Source organism: Panthera leo, chromosome D3 (genome assembly GCF_018350215.1).
Source record: "Panthera leo isolate Ple1 chromosome D3, P.leo_Ple1_pat1.1, whole genome shotgun sequence".
In the NCBI taxonomy this organism is placed as follows: domain Eukaryota; kingdom Metazoa; phylum Chordata; class Mammalia; order Carnivora; family Felidae; genus Panthera; species Panthera leo.
In genome coordinates this window covers 58019339-58035540 of record NC_056690.1, presented here as the reverse complement: position 1 = coordinate 58035540, position 16202 = coordinate 58019339, and the positions used below count along the sequence as shown (strand labels likewise).

Sequence of the window (16202 nt, the reverse complement as noted above, 5' to 3'; positions counted from 1 at the left end):
AACATGCCACACAGGTCCTCTATTTGACCAAAACCCATCTCTTCCCGTTTCCACCTAAATCAGATAACTTCTAGATTATTTCAAAATGAAGAAAATGTGTCAAGTAGACCCCAGCTGTCTAGCCCCTCTAATGGGAGATGAGGAGGTGAGTGTCTGCAGACTTGGTGAGTGGTACATGCAAACCTCTTCCTGCCCCACCAGCCACAAGCAGGGAGCCTGGTGCACCGAGCCCTGGAGGTGCAGTGGGCCCGGCACACGCGGGTCCTATGTGATCCTGATGAACCGCTGGTCACAGTCCTTCCCCACTGATGGCCAGGATGTGCTGTTTCTCATTCTCAGCTGCTCTAATTATCCAGCCGATTTGATTTTCCTGTACATGGAATGCTCTACTTCTAAATTACAGGACGTTTTGGAAGCAAATCATTGTTACTAATCCAGTAGTTAGGACCAATTTCCACTAAGTCAACAACTGAAAATGGCGTTTGAACTACAAAATCATAAATTGGTACTTCTTCAGGTGAATCATCTAAATACTCTTTTTAAGGGCAATAATAGTGCTTATTAAGAGAATAGAAGTGGCTTGGCCCTCACTTGGTTGAGTAGCAGCAATCTGAATAAACTCTCACCATGTGCTTTCACCAGAGTGGGAATCATTCTATCATCTCAAAAGATGATGCTTTGGAGCTCCTGAACCTTTCCTACTTCTAGATGTACGTGGATGGATGGGCAGGGGTGAGGTGAGTGGATTATCAATTACCGATGTGAAATTTGTGCAGGATTACGAACCTTTATCAAAAGGAGGTTAGATGGCGCCGCCACCTGTACACAACCTGGCTGCCAGGGTTTGGGCTTAGTCAAGGTGGGGACAACTGCCCTCCACCCATGTGCCGCACCCCTGTTCAGTCTGTGCCACAGGTTTGGGCCAGAAGCAGAGTTATTGATATCCAATTACCAGGCCTTCTTAAGGATTCTACAAGAACAAAACCAGAACTAGCAAAAAGTGACAAGCCAGCAAATATCACTTCCTATCTTTCGCCCTGGGGAAAGTCGTTCAGCCTCCCTCATCCTTGCTTCTATGTAAGATGACAATGCAGAATGGCTACGTGGATCCTAGGTAAGAAAATACACAACAAGTACCCACACAGATGCCATCAATATTTTAGCTCTCGTAAAAATCATGCAGAAAGTCCATCCCCCATAACTGCCTAGCAACAGAATTTTTTTTCTACCAAATAAACTACCTTTTGTGACAGAATTCATGGGGCATTTTAATATCATGCACCCTAACTGCACTTGCAAAGATCTTTCATTTCTCTGAGGCAATCAGATGTTTTTATTTTTAGTTACCTCTCTGGCAAAATGTATAAATAGCTGCAGATTAAACCAAATTTTCATTTTAGTTGATGACTACCTCTCGTGGCCCCAAGGGGAGGGATCATGACTCTCCTTTTCCCAGCTGAATCCCCAGCTCCCGGCACAGGGTTACCTCTATAATAAGCCCTCAGTGCCTATTTGTGATAGATGGTTGTATAAATTTTCTAAAGCTGCCATAACAAATTCCCACCCACTTGGTGCATTAAAACAAAAGGAATTTATTCTCTTACAGTTCTAAAGGCCAAAAGTTCAGCCTTAGTTTTACAGAGCCAAAACCAAGGTGTCAACAGCACCACGCTCTCTGCAGAGGCTCGGGTGGCGAATTTGTTCCTGGCCTCTGTTTCTGGTGGCTGCTGGCATTCCTTAGTATGTGCCCACATCACTCCAATCTCTGCCTCTGTCTTCATAGTACCTGCCCCTCTGTTGCGCATATGAAAGCCCCTCTACCTCTCTCTTACGAGGACATGTGTGATTAGATTTAGGGTATGCCTAGTTAACCCAGGATCATCTCTCCCTATCTGGATCCTTACTTTATTCACTTCTGCAAAGGCCCTTCCTTGTAACATTTACAGGTTCCTGTGATCAGGACCTGTTCTCTTTGGGTGGCCATTATTTAGCCTACTATAGTGGTATTTGGTGACACACTATCTCAGGGACATGAGCACAGAAACGGTGGATATGGGAGCAGTGGACGATGACACAGCCACTCACAGGTTAGGAGCTCAGAAACCAGCTTTCCTAACTCTCCTCCCTGCTATTCTTTCCTGTACTGTGTTCAGTGATGGACTTGGGAGAAAACAAAACTGGGTCTTCAGCCCTCCTGGGCCCTGTGCATCCTCCCTTCCATCCCCAAATCCCTCAGTAAGTTATTTTTAAAATAGAAAACAAACAAACAAACAAACCTTATCATTCCAAAGAAACCAAATCTCAGGCATCTTTAAAAGAGTTCACCCTCCTTTACTGGCAGTTCTGTAACTTCAACCTAAATTAAGAAATATGCACAATAATATCTATAGTGATGACCAGCAAGGGTAGCAAAGCATCTCCCAAGGGTAAGGTACCATTCATTCTGCTCCTCAAAGACCTTTCAGGTACCTGAACCTCCTGAATTAAAAAAAAAAACAAAAAACACTAACAGAGTGGCACCTGGGTGGCTCAGTAGGTTAAGAGTCCAACTTTGGCTCAGGTCACAATCTCCTGGTTCATGAGATCAAGTCTTGAGTCGGGCTCTGTGCTGACAGCACAGAACCCACTTTGGATTCCATGTCTCCCTCTCTCTCTCTGCCCCTCCCCTGCTTGTTCTCATTCTCGTTCTCTCTCTGTCAAAAATAAAAATAGGGGCGCCTGGGTGGCTCAGTCGGTTAAGCGTCCGACTTCAGCTCAGGTCACAATCTTACAGTCTGTGAGTTCGAGCCCCGCGTCGGGCTATGGGCTGATGGCTCAGAGCCTGGAGCCTGCTTCCGATTCTGTGTCTCCCTCTCTCTCTGCGCCTCCCCCGTTCATGCTCTGTCTCTCTCTGTCTCAAAAATAAATAAACGTTAAAAAAAATTTTTTTTTAAATAAGAAAAATAAATAAATAAAAATAAAAATAAACACGGGGGGGCCTGGGTGGCTCGGTAGGTCAAGCATCGACTTCGGCTCAGGTCATGATCTCGCCATTTGTGAGTTCAGCCCCACATAGGGCCGGCTCTGTGCTGACAGCTCAGAGCCTGGAGACTGCTTCGGATTCCGTGTCTCCCTCTCTCTCTCTCTCTGCCCCTCCCCTGCTCGCACCGTGTCTCCCTCTCACTCAAAAATAAACAAACATTTCAAAAAAAAAAAAAGAAAACAAACATTAAAAAATTTAAACACATGCACATACTAACAGAAGCAGCCAGACTAAATAGCAACAAGGAGAGAGGAACTGAGCAACAGGAATAACCCCCCAATTTCACTAAAACTACTAAACCAAGTTCTCAATAAAATGAGACTCTCTCTACCTGGCTGTAACCCAGAAGTTAGTTGACCTTGGTTGCTTCCTCTGAGAATTTTTTAGTTCCTAAAATAAAACTACCTTCAGATTTATTCACTCACCTCCTTCTAAATGTGACCTTTTATTCCAAAGCAATAACTCCGGCAGAAGGCCAAGGTCCCCTGGAAGGACGCGAGGTATCTGTTCACCACAGGGTGCAGCAAGGATACATCTTCTCTTTGTTTGCACTTCCCCATCCCCAGTGATACACATATCCTTTGTATTCAGTGCTGAGGTAACAGGCAAATGCTCTGACAAACTACAAAATCGTATCAGATTACTACACGTTATTTAGAACCGTAAGAAAATAAACATCAATACCCTATGTATCCTTTTCAATAAAGTGATTAAACTCAACTGTCTGTAATATACAGACCTGCTGTTGGCAGATGCCAGGCTTTGCTGGGGTGCTCACATTCATCACCTATTATCTGACCAATACTGGTTTGAAGGAGCATCCTGTCTCCCAGTAGAGTGGGGGGTACAGAAGAGGGAGGACACAGAGGCCTGTGGGGTGAATAGCTTATCTTTAGCTCTTCAGACAACACAACTGCATAGGAACACAGGAACACAGAGTCATAGAGGTTTTCAAAGTGAGGCAAAGATGGAATTAATGGCTTGATCTTTCGGCCCCCAAATACCTGCTGCAGCGGTTTATCTTTTCCCTCTTTCCAGAGACATTCTTCACAGGGAACCGCGCGGCACTGGGCTGCGGGGTCCCTGTGGAGGCTCGGCCACCACCTGGGCACCAGCCACCTCAACACGCCTTGCAGTCACTCAGATCCCCTCGTGGGCAATGCCTGTCCCACTGGATGCCTTAGCTTCTAATGACCTGTACCCGATTGCCAGGGACTGCATTTGTCCCTCCGAGGTATTCTGTAGACAAAATTTTAAATTTCCCTTTTGTTTTGGGGACTTGTTTTTTGAGAAAACGAATTTTTACACCTGAAGCAAGGGAGAGAGTGGCAGAATAGTTCAGTTTGTAAATACTACCCTAATTTTTGCTTTAACACCAGGTTGGACCAAAGCAAAGCTCGCGGATAAGGTGATCTATATGAGGTCATTGCTAACATGTTGCACGACAAACACCGATGCCTAATTAATAAGGAGTTACAGAGAGCACATTGTTGGGCACTTCTCACTCTACTAACACACACACACAAAAAAACAGACGACAACAAGAAAGCCAAAGGGCCCGGAGGCCATTCCACACCAGGGTCCTTCTGATGAACCTGAGAAAAGGTTTGGCTGATTGAGAAGGAAGTGCATCTGTGGAGCTGTGTCAGGCCCTTACACCCGAGAGAAGAAAAGTTTCCAGTTACGGCATTAAACTCTATTTATTTAGTATTTGAAACATGGTGTACATTTATGAATTTGTATAAACATTTAGTACATCTAAAATCCACAACTGGTAAACAATCTGTGCTTTCTTTTTGTGTACAATTTTGGAGTTTACATCTGGATATTTTGGTGCTGTGGAGAGACCCCGTCTGTGAATCTAATCAAACTGCCTCACAGGACCACAGTAACCGTGACAGAAGTGATCTGCTCCTTGCACAGAAAAGGTGTCACGCTTTGGAACTACTAAACCAGGTGTCAAGGAAACCAGAGAAACACAGCTGACACAACGAAGGAAGTGTGTGCGAGAGACTCCGAGAGAGCCCCATCTATGCCCAGCGGGCCATGCGCGGACACTAGAAATGTGGACACTCCCCTTCAGAACCTTCGGATGTTAATGTTGAGTCTCTTCCCCTCCCCCATCTGGAGGGGTTCCGTCCAGCAGGAGTTTGCACAATCTTGGACACACTTCTTAGGGCGCCCACAGGTGTCACAGCTGCAACTCTGCGGTGCCAACCAGGCCCAGAGCTCGGGCTTCTTCTGGAGTCAGGCCGCTCTTGAGGGTCCTTCGCACTTCAGCAGCATCCGCAGGTCACAAAGGAATGAGAAGACAGGGGGGTGTTAGCAGCCAGCACATGGTAGTCCGTCTGCCCCACGCCTTACCCGCCACCCCCAAGGATTCCCAGGGTCGTCACGAGGCTCACAGATGCTCAGCCGCATCCTGCTTCTGCTGAAGCGCCTGGCCATCTGTCCGTAGGGCAGAACAAATTAGGGGGCTGCAAGAGGCTGGCATGAAGAGCCAAGTGGAGGGATTGACCTTGTAAGAGGGAAGAAGGGAGGCCCACCCTTACAAGGTTTCTGAGAAACGGATGCAATAGTCAAGTACAGATGGCATGTGGACCAGTGTAAGGAGTGGATCAGAACTGGAAGAGTCACTACAGAGCATAGGAAAACGCAAGTTCCAAAGATTGCAAATGCTAAATAAGATAACCCCACAGATCTACAGGATGAGCAATGATGACCCGGCCCCGCAGAGCAAGGTGTTAACAGAACCAGGCAAGGGCAGCAGTCAGGAGGAGTCTCCCCATGAGCGTTGAGGGTCTTAGTCTCAACTCATCAAGGCGCCTCTGGAGACAATAACCATTGACTCCTTATGGACTGGACGTCAAGGAACAAACTGCCGAACTTTTGGCTGGATTTGTTAAATGTTCTCTGTGAAACACACAAGGCTCAGGAAGGACAGTGACCCCCTTCTCTGGGGCTTACAACTGGCAGGTGGAGGAATGCTCACATCTAACCAAGAATTGCTTGTGCTTAGCTTGGCACACTGGGTTTTCCCATTGTTTAGTGTTGATCAATTTTGACGTCAAAATAAAGGCTGGATAAGGGTGACTGGGGAGGCAGCCACCCCTTCCAAGACAAGTCCTTTCATTTGAAAGTTTGCCTAATTACATTTCCCTTGATTTCTCAATTGTATTTGGCCTACTTTCTACAAAACGTCATGCGGAGTTTGGGGTATTTGCTCTATTTTCAGAAGAGATGTGTTATGGATCTACCTCAATCCTAAATCAACCAGAGGACCTGAGGTGAACACGGCAGGCCCTTGATCAGAATGCAGAGACACTAAAGCTCACCCTTCATGCCTTCCCATCATCCAGTGCCAGACCCAATTCCCTGCACCCCCTGTGACTGGGGGGCCTATAGCCTCCCCCTCGGCGGGGGGGAGCCTCAGAGGATGCAGACAACAGGATCACAGCTCATGTTCCTGCCAGCAACACCCCATATTCCAGTACCTTCCCAACCTCCCCTAAGCAAAAGCCCGCTTAGCCTGTGTACAAAGGATCTGAAAAGATCTGGTAGAACGTACAGGGTCTAAGTACCTATTAACAAATGGTTTCTTCTCTCCCAGGAATCAGCACTTTCAACAGGAGCCAACACCGAACCCATCAATTAGTCAATCAACAGATACTTCATAGAAAACCTACTGTGTTCCCAGCACTTAAAGCACTGGAACATCAACAGAAGACTCAGAGACATCAAGCATGGATTGAACACAAATAGAGACACAAAGATCTGTGCCTAAAGTTGCCCTCAAATCATGCCACCCCCACACTACTGTATTTCCAAGCCGAGCTCTGGGCTCCTGAGCCATCCATCTACAGCCGCTCCTGCACTGGCTCTCCCTCCCCCCCACCCTTGGCCCCTTGGGCTCCAGACTGTCTAACTCGTCCAGACAAAATGTTTGGCTCCAGAGCCTTGGCTGGAGGCAGATTGCGTTTAACTGAGTAATGGAATTTGTTCTATGGGGCAGCAATAAAAATACAAGTTTGTAATAACCTTTTATGTTCTTTAAACACTCCTTCAAGTGTTTGTCAAAGAAAGATAATTTTAATAAGGCAGAAAAGAAGATAAAATATTTCTCATTCTTGACAAGGACTGCTAAGACCTCTCTTCCAAAACACAAAATTCTGCCTTGAAGAAGTCCAGGCTGCACTAGCAGGACATCTTAAATTTCATTAGTCGCAGAGGTGGCGAGGACATGTGTCTATGAACTGTAATCTTTGAGCCTTGAGGTATGCGTGCTTGGCCAAATGACGACAGAAGGCTTCACGAACTGATGGGCATTTAGAGATGCTCCCCTAACATGTGTTCACGCATTTGCTTTAGTCTATAACTGCAGTGTTCAGTTCGGTTCATGTAAATACTTGAATAAGGACCTTGGCACCTTACAGGGTGTGCGGTGATCTCCTAATTGATATGGGCATTGGACCAGCCTCTCTGAGAAAGGCTCAGGGAATAGAACAAAGCTTACTAGAACAAATGCTACCTTAGCCTCGCTGCCTGACTGTGCAGAGTGCGCCCTTAGCCTGGTAGCCTCCTCTCAGGTTTTATGGGCCAGACCCCCTGGGACCCTCCCGTGCCCCCTCTGCCTGGGTTCAGGTGTTCTCTGCTGTGGTTTCAGAAAAGCCAGTATCGACTAGGTCCCTTTGCTTGTCAGCTGTGTCCCTAGAAAGGTATTCATAGAAAAACCTGCCCCATTAATGGAATCCTACTTTCTGTGGGACTTCATGACAATTGAGATAAATTCTCTAATAAACATAAAATAAATAAAACCACCTCATAATAAATACAGTAAATAGATTAACCCCAAAAGACCTCAAGAATCTGAACTCTTCCTCTGTTAAAAAGTCAAAGTTAACTCACATTACCACTTGAAGAGAGGTGTGAAATGAAGATAATCAGTTGAAATCAGCTTTGTGCTCCAATTCCAATTATGCATAGAAAGAACCTTTTTGGGTATCCATTTCTCTGTCTGTTCATCAGTCTTTCCTTCCTTCCCTCCTTTCTTTCCTTCTCCTCCCTCCCTTCCTACCTTCTCCCCTCCCCTTCCTCCCTCCCTTCTTTCCCTTTCCCTCCCCCTCCCCTCCCCCTCCCCCTCCCCTCCCCCTCCCACCCTCCCTTCCTTCCTTCCTTCCTTCCTTCCTTCCTTCCTTCCTTCCTTCAGCAAATGTTATTTGAGCCTCTATCCTGAGCCAATATTGTAGTCAGGGAGGCAGGGGGCTCACAGGGACATAGTATGAGAAGAAATGCTCAGGGTAGCAGACCCTGTCTGGATAAGGTGTTGGCTCTCAGAAAGTTTCTGGAAGGCAAAAAGGGACAGAAGACATAAAATGAGGGGACCAGCAAAGGCACTGGCAGGTTATGGAACCTGTACGATAGAAACAAGTCTTCTCTCAAATAGGGGATTTCTCAAGTACTAGGCTGGGGGCAGGCTGGCATATGTCTGATAAGATAATGTCTGGGCCCCTCTCCACCCCCCCATTCCTACTTCTCGCTTGAACGCTCTGGCTGCAGTGTAACTGCTCCCCAGCCTGTCACATGTGACTGCCTTCCCTCCCTGCAGCCGCTTAACAGAGAACAGACTGTGGAAATGTTTATCCCTGTCTGCCTTGCAGCTCTTCCATAGACGGCAGGGGTCACTTTGCTGGCACCAGCAGCCACTCGTTGCCCCAGGCACTTGTGACAGCTCTCACGATGTGGCAGTGACAGCAGTGGGATCAGACACAGGAGTACCTCCGCTGTCAACATGCAGCACAAGGGCGTCTGGGGACCCAGGGAAAAACCATAAGCTCCTTTTCTCTCCCCACCCCCAGCACAGAAAAAGCTTCTAATTCTACAAAGTGCTCTCGGGTGAGTCTTTGCAAAAATGCGTTGAATCTGAAAATAACAGTGGTCTACAGCCTGCAGAATAATAGCAGCCTGCATCTACTGAGGGTTAACCTGGATTATTCCATTTATTCACTATGGAAACCCTGTGAGAAGTGTCCTGTTATTACCGTTCCAGCAAGTGAGCAGACGGCATAGAGAGATCAAGTCCCTGGCCCAAGAGCACACAGTAAGCGGTGCAGAAGGATTTAAGCCAGGACACTTGAGACGCAGCCCACCCTAGAAACAGCTGTACCCTGCTGACGCCTAGCAGGACACATTCTGACAATTTTTCTTATCTTATGGGACATGCACTGAGTTTCGCTTCCATATGCCAGAAATCCATTTGTATTCTTTTACCTTTATTAAAAAAAAAAATTTTTTTTACATGTATTTATTTTTGAGAAACAGAGTGAGACAAAGCGTGAGCAGGGGAGGGGCAGAGAGCGAAGGAGACACAGAATCCGAGGCAGGCTCCAGGCTCTGAGCAAGCAGTCAGCACAGAGCCTGATGCGGGGCTCGAACCCACAAACTGTGAGGTCATGACCTGAGCTGAAGTTGGACGCTCAACTGACTGAGCCACGCAGGTGCCCCAGTATTCTTTTACCTTTAGATCACTGACAGACAGTTTTTCTATCTTCTGTATGTAATGCCAAGCAATTTGGAAATAAGTTAGCTTTGTTGTAATCCCTATGTTTCTAAAGATCTTCTACCAAGTATACTGAGAATATAGCGCTTAGGACTATAGGGACTAATATCAGAACTTCAAGAGGTTTTAAATGTATCTTGTGGTTGGCAAGTAACTTGCCTACTGCTATTTACCCACTCCTTGTTCCTTGAGTGACCCATCTGCTGAGTGGAGTCAAAACGGTGGGTTCGGTCATGCCTCTTTGTACATCAATACAGGGAACTGTTTTAAGCTCTATCATTATGGATTTAATGTTAGACTTTCCGTGAGTTGGTTTGTTTTGTTTTGTCAATGTCCATCATTTAACCATCTGAGTTCTTGTTTCCACCCTCCATCTTTATTTTTCCCCACATAAAATCTGTCCATTAGAAGCAGAGATCTCCCAAATTGACAGGAATTCTACACAATAACTGACCAGTACTTTTCAAAAGTGTGAAGGTCATAAAATGTCCTCCACACATCAGAGGGGGCATGATGTCTCAATGCAATGGGACAGCCTGGGTAAGACAGTGGGACAGAAAGAGAACATTAATGGAAATATTGGTGAAATCCAAAACAAGCCTATAGTTCAGTTAATAGTATTGTACCAACGTCAATTTCTTAGTTCCAATAAATTGTCCTAGGATGTGCAAGGTGTTAGTTAACATTAGGCGAAGCTGGGTGAAAGAAGGCAAATGTCCTCTTTTTTGCAACTTTTCTATTTTCTAAAATTCTTTCAAAATAAGTAAGTAAATAAATCAATAAATAAAACCCAGAACAACAATAACAAAAATTAAAGGTTCCCAAACCTGGTTGATTTAAACTCAACTTTAGACTCAGCCCAGATACACTGAACGGGAGTGTCAGTGAAAGGCCCATATGTTGCATTTTCATCTTCCCCAGAAGATTAAAATGGCCAGCCAGGTCCCGACTTAAATCACTGCCACCTAACTAAGACACAGGGAGAGGCAGGCCCTTAAGAAGTGATGGCCTTTGTGACAACAGAGTTGAAGTCTCTGAGTTCTGCCTAATCCAGAAGTATGTTCACCCATGAGGAGATGGTTCTTGGAAATACTTAGGGCAGCAGGCGATTTCTATAACCACTGGTTTGGTCACAGTCTTGGCTCCACAGAAATACCTCTGCCTAGTCCGTGGCTACATTTGAATCCAGTACCCCCCAATACACTTTGTTGCTCCTAGTCAGGCCCTTACCAGAAAGCATTCACAGTTCAGATGTAAGAGCAGACTGTCTCCTATGTTGTGTGCTATGGGTAAGGGAAGGGAGTCAGGAAACAAGTTCTCTCCATTGCTTATGGGACAGCCTGCAGGAACTTGGGGGATTCTGCAGACAAGAAAGAAGAGGCTTCAAGATTCACAGACTCTGGGGTCCTCAGCATTATTTCATGGGCAGGACAATGCCTCCCCCCCTTTCCAGTTGAAGCCCAGCACAGCCGCTCTCCATCAGAGTTGCACCAGACAAGTACCATGGAGACAAGCCAGCCTTCGGTGCACAGGTATAAGCCCACTGAACGAGCCCCCTGGGGGTAAAAAGGGAGGTGAAGGGGAGTCTGGTCTAATCCCGGCTGGCCAAGTGAGGTGGGCAGTGGTGGGAGGGGAGTGAGACGGGTGATGGGAGCGGAGCAGCGGCTGGATAGGTGTGGTTTCTGTGCACAGGCTCCCCTGAAACTTCAGCACAGCAGCCCAAGCACCTGCAGGCAGCTTCATATTCCCACCGGGCTGGGGTCCCTTGGCAGTAGTGTGACAGAGCTGGGGAGGGAGAGTGGTGGGAACCTGTCATAGGCACCTCACTTAACGCCCACAACATCCTGCGAGGTGGCACCTCTGGCCTCAGTGGATAGCAGCACACTGAGGCTCAGTGAGGCCAGGTAATTTACGAGGGGACCCCCATCTCCTTCTCTCTCGTATGAATGTGTGCATTCCAAACATGGAAACCGACTCCTTTGCTGCCTGGGCAGCAAAAGCAAAGAAATACAGTAACTTCTTGTGGGGAAGGTGCTTGGCATTTTTCCAAAGCCCCTTTACAGAAACCCTCTGCTCTGCTCTCAGAACAGCTCTCAAAGGCAAGACAGATTCCCGGATTCCTCTTTTCACTGATTCTCCCTCCTCTTGAACCTCCACTCTGAGCCAAATGGGTGCCTGGCACCCAGCCTTGGGGGAAGACACACGAGCCAGACTCCTCTCTCCCAATGTGCTGGTTCCCAGTTTGGGAGGGTGATTTGTCTGAACAGGAAACAGCTGGAGAGCCAATGCAATAAAACATTTCCAAACTCTCCCTGCATCTGCCTCTTTGACCTGAGGCTTCTATCTGAGCTTCATGCTGCATCAGAGTCTTGACCTCTGGCCCGGGCCATGGCCTTGTTCCTCTCTTGGACTTCCTCTAGTTATCCTCCTGTCTTATGTCCCGGACACATGGGTGGGCTCCCTCAGCTATCTTTAGAGGCAGGTCAGTTCAGTCCATCCATAATGAGCTCTAAGAATAATTCGGCACTGAGTAAATAGGAATGAGGCCGTTTTGGAAAAGACAAAAGTTTGAGAAACTTTGGTCCTTCCCACTAACATCTTATTTGACTGTATTGCAAAAGCATTAGTTCTAAAGCCTCTGTTTTATTGCCATTGTTAGCTTGCCTTCTAAAAGAATATAAAATTGATTCATGGTCAGTAAGGAAAAACTAAACAAAATGCAGGGAAATTGTTCTCAATGGGACTTTAATGGGAAAATTGCTGGATATTTTCAAGTGCCACCTTGAAGATGTAGAGACAACTGAACTAAGTTCTGTACCGATCAGATCCAGGGCTGGATCCAGTATTTTGTGAGGCAGGTCTCTTGTTTTCCCTAAAACAAATTCAGTAATTTTTCAGGTTTGATATTTTTTTTCCATGAAATCCTATTTAGTACCTTATTTAGTACCCTATTAGTGTGGGTACATCCCACAAAATTCTATAAAAGAACTAAAATTTTAGTTACATCAAATCAATGTGAGATATGCCACATGCTCTTTGAGAGGGATGTTGAAGCTTTATGACATGATGAGGAGGCAGTCGTGGTTTGGGGGGATGGGGGTCAGATCAAATCAAACTTTTGCTCCTTTCCCAGCAGCCCTTGGAACTGGACTTCCAGCTCTTTCCACTGAGAAACTATTCTTATAAGAGTGACCAGCCTTAAGATCTTAATTAGCTAAGAAATTGGTCAGTTATTTGTGAGTCATATCAAAGTAATCACATCTTTATAGAAATACAGCTCTGTGCCCAGGCTTCATAGTCATGTCACAGGTGGGGCCCAGACCCCCACCTTAAAAGGAAGCTCAACAGGAAAATGGTACCCAGCCCCTTTCAACCACGACAAGACTCGGCTCCCCTGGGAAAAGAGAACAGACTATGAGTCCCTCACCCCAGTTCTGTTCTGTGATAGTCTGGGCTAGTGGCCATATGCAGACCGCCAGCTGGGCAGAGACCTTCTTCCAAAGATAGGTCCAAGAGAAAAGAACATGGGGAGCAGCTCCCCGTCCCCTCCTTACCAGCCACCAGGGCACACCCTACAGAATCACACTAGTAAGGAGATCTCAAATGCCATTCAGCTTCAGGATTTTCCCGGGAAGGCCAACATTTAGGAGGCCGAAGAGAACAAATCGCCCTGGGACAAAACAGATGCCCCAATATGATGAAATGAGAAACCGAAATAAGAAAAAACCAAGAATCTCCCAGAATGTTCTCCCTTGGTCTGATTCACCAGCCAGTCGGAGAATCTTGGCCAGAATCTGGGGCAAGCACATGAAGTGCATTGGATCAATCATATCACAGGCTAGAAATCAACTGGAAATTCAAAACAGTTTACTTAAAGACAACTGGATTGTCACAGGCTGGAAATGCAGCACGGAGCCATGGGAACCTGCGAATCAATTAAGATGCCCTCGCTGTGTCCCAACTGGCTGCATATTTCAAGCTTTAGCAGGACTTCTGGCGCACGCGGTCCTAGTCACCAGCATCAAACACGAAAGCAGACATTTAATTATCTTGGAGGATTCTCAAGTGGCTTGCAGGTCATAAATTTCTAGGTTATGGGATGGATTCTGTTTGGTTTCCTGCAACAGCTGGACTATTATTGCCTTTAGCCAAATGACTGATAGCACAAATACGCTGGTTATTCATTACCCACTTGCCTCATCACCACCATTAAACAATCAAATCAAATATAGCGTTGTTTGAGAGGGAGGCCCACACCAGGAAACCTCACATCGATTTTGCAAACTGGATTTTTTTCTTACTCCTTTAACCTCTTGCAAGAAAGCTGGAGTTTATCATTCCTCTTAAACAGGAATCAAAATAACTTTCCCCCATCTTAAATTTCTGTTGATGGTGCCATTACTAATAAGTTAAACCCGTCACAGACAAACACTTACATACATGCAGTCTTGTATTTGTTGTAGTAACTGCATTGCAGAATAAAATGTGTTTGGCTAAATAAAAAGAGTATACGGCTGTTTTGCATAAGATTGGAATGGAAACGATACCACAGGAAATGAGTTTACGTCGGCCACAAAAACAGGCAAAATATCTCTCTGGCCAGATTGAAAAGGAAAATTAATTATGACTGTGTTATTGTTCCCAGTGATATTATGTGTCTCTCTAAGAATCTGGTTCTCTCTAGACCAGAGGGCAGGGCCTACACTCTTCGCCAATATAGACATATAACCTGGAGGCAGAACACGTACCCTGGGCCTCTGGGGACTGGCCAGGCCACTGGGTCATGCAGTTTCCTTTTCCGAGGTCTCTGGCCCAACAATGCTCACCTCTGTAAGGATGCTCCCTTGCCTGGCCTCCTTTCCCCAGCCCTCTCTCTCAGACATTGCAGCTCAAACCCCAATCACCTCCTGTGTGAATCTCAAAGGTGGCACCAAACACTGTGAATTCTTACTGAACTCCCGCCTACCTGGAGTCACTCTCCTTTCACTTTTTAGAGCCAGTACAGGCGGACGTAACCAGGCTTCCTTCTTGTGATGGTCATAAATCCCTGTCCTAGTCACCATCCCTTATTCCTGGAGGCAGAGACGGCAGAGACTAGGTCTCCTGAGTGACCCAGCATCCCTGGCCCAATCTTGGGGGCCGAGCTCTCTCCTAAAACATGCAAGGGTCACAGCTAATGCAGACCCATGTCAAAGGATGCAGAGGAACTGTGTTTCTCTACGGAGTGCAGCCCCTTGGAGTGCTAGCGAGGTGCCTGCAGAGGCAGCCCCACTCCTTCATTCTGTGGGCAGAAGTAGGCAGTGGGTTCAGACAAAGGGGAAAAACAGGTCCTTTGATTTAGTAACAAAAACAAGCTAGTCAACCTAGGTTAACAATAAGTATTTTAAGCACCCTACTCCCCATAAAATCACTGGTGTTCACCTTTGACATGTTTGGGAGCAGCAGTGAATTCTGAGGGGAACCATTTTCAGCTAGAAAGTGGCCCCGATGCAGAAATATGGCCTCAGCAAAGCATCCGCGGCAGAACTTGGCAATGGCCCCCCTGCAGCCACCCCTGCACACCAGAGATATTTCAGGGTCTTTTGGACACTCCTGGGGGCAAAGTGAGAATTGAGAGAGGCCCGCCCAGAAGTGGCAAATATGCTGGACAGGTGTGGCTGCAGCCCCCCTCCTCCATGACAGCAACGTTGATTGTCGAGCAGGGAACCTTTTGCCGATGAGTTTGGGTGGACCCTCCAGGCATTGTCCGACAACTGGCTGGAGCCAGCCTCACAGTGGCTGCCCTTCCCAGAACATACAGGAGGGCAGGTACCTGCAGGTAAGTCCCTCACCCCAGCTCCAAAGCACTTACGAGATTTCCGGTTGGCCCGGGAGCGCTTCCTCTCCCGAGGCACCACTCGCTGACTGGGCACCTGGGTGGCCGACTTGACGATGCGATCCATGATCTCATCAGCTGCATCATCTGTGACGTTAGGGGAGTCATCCGTTCCCATAGTCCATGAACTAGCAGATCCTGAAAGATTACACAACCGGAGTGTGAGATGTACTCAGAGAGAAGGAACATACTAGAGAAAATACCAATACTACTCGTCCAGGCACGGAGCTCTGTCAGCAATGGATCACAGCAGCAAATCCCAGGCACTCACCCGCCCCCCCCACTGCAAGGGCACCACTGTGACCTGTGACTGCTACCCCCCCAGGCACTGAACTCCCCCTCAGAGCACTTACCTAATACTACCCTGTAACAGCTACTGAAGGCCTCCACCCAATAGGCCCCGGGATCATGGGAGGGCAGATACCACACCACAGAGTGCATCACAGATGCTCAGTGATGTATGTCCACTAATGTCTGGAGTTCTGTGTTAATTCAGCTCTCTATCCATGGCTGTATATGCCTAGTAAATGTCAATTACCCCTAACTTCTCTTCCAGTTAAACAGAAATCAATGGGTTTTGTGGCAGTCTATCTTCAGATTACTTAACCTTTAAAAATCGTAACAGGACAGGGGTGCCTGGGTGGCTCAGTTGGTTAAGTCCCTGATATCAGTTGAGGTCATGATCTCGACGTTCGTGAGTTTGAGCCCCGTGTCGGGCTCTGTGCTGACAGCTCAGAACCTGGAGCCTG

The 16202-nt window shown here is 46.9% G+C and overlaps 1 protein-coding gene across 3 annotated transcripts in view; it reads right to left on the bottom strand.

Annotated features, from left to right (window-relative positions):
- Window positions 1–4703: 4703 nt before the first annotated feature.
- FHOD3 (formin homology 2 domain containing 3) overlaps window positions 4704–16202 on the bottom strand; it is a 475942-nt gene continuing 464443 nt past the window's right edge. For all 3 annotated transcript variants that reach the window (XM_042910026.1, XM_042910027.1, XM_042910028.1), the window contains 2 exons: window positions 15430–15591; window positions 4704–5296 (listed from right to left, as the gene is read on the bottom strand). In XM_042910026.1, coding sequence (XP_042765960.1) covers window positions 5214–5296; window positions 15430–15591 — 245 coding nt within the window. In that variant the 3' untranslated portion in view covers window positions 4704–5213. The remainder of the gene's footprint in view (window positions 5297–15429; window positions 15592–16202) is intronic.